Source organism: Canis lupus, chromosome 14 (genome assembly GCF_011100685.1).
Source record: "Canis lupus familiaris isolate Mischka breed German Shepherd chromosome 14, alternate assembly UU_Cfam_GSD_1.0, whole genome shotgun sequence".
Classification (NCBI taxonomy): Eukaryota; Metazoa; Chordata; class Mammalia; order Carnivora; family Canidae; genus Canis; species Canis lupus.
Window position 1 is genome coordinate 1,527,190 of NC_049235.1, and position 3,000 is coordinate 1,530,189.

The 3,000-nt window shown below is 38.1% G+C and overlaps 1 protein-coding gene across 1 annotated transcript; it reads left to right on the forward strand.

Moving 5' to 3' along the window:
- The first annotated feature begins 1,302 nt into the window (after positions 1-1,302).
- Positions 1,303-2,241, forward strand: OR2AV11 (olfactory receptor family 2 subfamily AV member 11). Its single transcript, XM_038557529.1, has one exon. It carries the CDS (start codon positions 1,303-1,305, stop codon positions 2,239-2,241), a length of 939 nt encoding a protein of 312 aa, XP_038413457.1.
- The last annotated feature ends 759 nt before the right edge of the window (positions 2,242-3,000 follow it).

The following is a 3,000-nucleotide window of genomic DNA, read 5'->3' on the forward strand; positions in this document are numbered from 1 at the left end:
TTTCCTTATTTTAAATTTGAGTGATTATTTTTTTATATACCAGTATGGTCAATTTGCTATTTTCTTTATAGTTTTGGAAACTTTTCATGAATACAGTTTCTCTTTTTTGTACTGTCATTGTCTGATTTTTAACAAGGTCATATGAGTCTCATACAAAAAGAGGAGAATTTTCCCTCTTGTAATAAACTTATCAAAGGTTGTGTAGATATTTAAAACATTTAAAGGTATTAGAGGAGAAGACTAAATAGAACTAAGATAGTCTAAAAAGGAAAAAAAAATGTAAATGTGAGGGAAAGAAGCCCTAAAGATTTTCCCTGTACCCATGAGTGGTATAATAGCTGTACCTAGTGGTTAAGAAGAGTATGAATTCTACAACATAAAGAACCCTATAAGATCATGTAGAAAGAAAAATTTCTGGGGCACCTGGACGGCGCAGTCAGTTAAGCATCCGCCTTCAGCTCAGGTGATGATCCTGGGGTCCTAGGATCAAGTCCTACATTGGACTCCCTGCTCAGAATGGAGACTGCTTCTCCCTCTGATCCTGGCCCTGCTCATGTTCCCCTTCCCCCTCTCTCAAATAAATAAATTAAATGTTAAAAAAAAAGGTAAGAAAGAAAGAAAACTTTCTCCCTTACTGATAATCTGAATTTACTATAGACCATGTGAATACAGTAAGTGTTTTCTCTGGGTGGAAAATAAGGCTAATTAGATTAAAATTTTAAATAATCATAAGTGCCTATAACACAAGATGTAGCCATAATGATCAATTTTTCCTTAAATTATAGTGGCCAGAGCCAAAAGACTTGAGTAAAGTAGAAGTGTTTTAGAATCAGAAAAATTCTTCTATAAATTAAATGAGCAACTTTTTTTTTTCCAAAGTCAAATAAAGCCTATGATATCTGACCTGGAAATAAGCATACATTTTTTCTTTCATTATAACATGTACACTCTGGTTTCTAAAAGTACATTAATTCATGGATAAGGAGGTGCCTGTGTGGCTCAGTTGGTCAAGTGTCTGCCTGAGTCCCACCTATGGGGCAGGAGTGGAGGGGGTCCCTGCTTAGCAGGGAGTCTGCTTCTCTGTTTCCTAGCTCATACTTTCTCTTTCACTCTGTCTCAAATAAATAAATAAAAATCTTTTAAGAAAAATCATGGATAAGGAGTATAGAAAAATATTAAGAACTGATTCAAGTGATTATGGATGAGTTGTTTTATATTTGCCATTGTTATCATTCTTAAATTTTAATGAGAAACTGCTTCATTTCTATAACATTTTTAATAACTCTGTTCTTACAGAGAGCCATGAGAAGTAGGAATGAAACAGAATCCACAGACTTCATTCTCCTGGGCTTCTTCCCTGAATTTAAACACATCACAGCCGTGGTCTCCATCATTCTTCTGATCTACATGGCCGCCTTCACTGGCAACACTCTTCTGATCATCCTCATTTGGTTGTATTCCCATCTCCACACCCCCATGTACTTCCTGCTCAGTCAGCTCTCCTTAATGGACTTGACTTTGACCTCTAGCATTGTCCCCAAGATGGTGGCCAACTTCTTCTCTGGTTGGCGGAACATATCATTCCTGGCTTGTGGGACTCAAATTTTCTTCTCCCTGACTGTGGCCATTGCAGAATGCATCCTTATAACTCTCATGTGCTTTGATCGTTACGTGGCTATATGTGATCCTCTGCGGTACCCAGTTATCATCAATCCTAGAGTTTGCTTACGGATGATTGCCATGTCTTGGGCTGGAGGGGCACTTACTTCTCTGGGTCACACTGTTTTTACCTTACATTTTAATATCTGCAACCCTAGAGAGATTCCCCACTTCTTCTGCGAAGTCATGGCTGTGCTTAGGATCGTCTGTGAGGATATCTCAGCCTATGAGAAGGCAGTGGTGATAACAAGCATCCTTGTTCTGCTTCTGCCATTATCTCTCATTTTGTCTTCCTATGTTCTCATACTCCTTGCTGTACTCCGAATGAACTCCCCAGAGGGCAGGAACAAGGCTCTAGCCACCTGCTCCTCTCACCTCTGTGTGGTGGGTCTCTATTTTGGTCCAGGTATGTGCATCTACATGAGACCTGGTTCTGCCAAGACTCCAAAGTTGAATCAGGGTCTCTTTCTATTTGGAACTGTCCTCACTCCACTCCTAAACCCTCTTGCCTATAGTCTCAGGAACAAGGATGTTCTAAGTGCACTGAAAAAGTTAATGGGGAGGTATCAGTCCTCAAAGTAAATGATAGAAATCCCAATATCAGTCATAGACAAAATAGGGATGCACCAGCAAAGGGGTATTTTGCCAGTTAAAAAAATAATCCCTTCAAGATCTTGGAAAAGTCAATTCATTTTACTGAGTTTATCTGCAGGAAAAAAATGTTTATCCTTTCCTCTTTCCATCTTAGAATTTCTTTCCAATTGTCCTAGATGGTGTGCTGATGAAGGAAAGGGAACTGTGCACATTAATTTTCTTCATGATTTATAATTGATGGTAGTGTGCAAGTTAGTATTTCCAAAAGTTTCAGGTTGATCCCATGAAAGAAAGGCCAGTTTTTGCATCCCTGGTTGAAAAAGAAAAAGAAAAAAGAAATTCACCTAGCACAGAGATACTTCAGGATAATTCCCAGTTAAAATAAATTAACGGACACAATGATAAATCATCAAGAATCAGATAAATTTACCAGTGTTGTTTTGCTCTAACAGGACTCTGAATTTTTCTTACTCCTGTGAAAATAGTCTTCACTCTATGTCAGTGCTTCCCAAGAGTGGTTTTCTGATGACTTGCATTAGAATCATCTACTGACTTCATAAAATATACTACTTTTGTGCCCATATCAGATTAGCAGAATTGTAAACTGTTAAATTGGGCTCAAGAATCTGACTGGCAGACCAGTTAGTGCTTGCCATGTTTGCCAAGGGTTATGAGCCACTGATCTAATTATTGACCTAATTTTCTAGACTTGTAATGCAAAGTAATTTACTGATTGTAAAGTTTCCT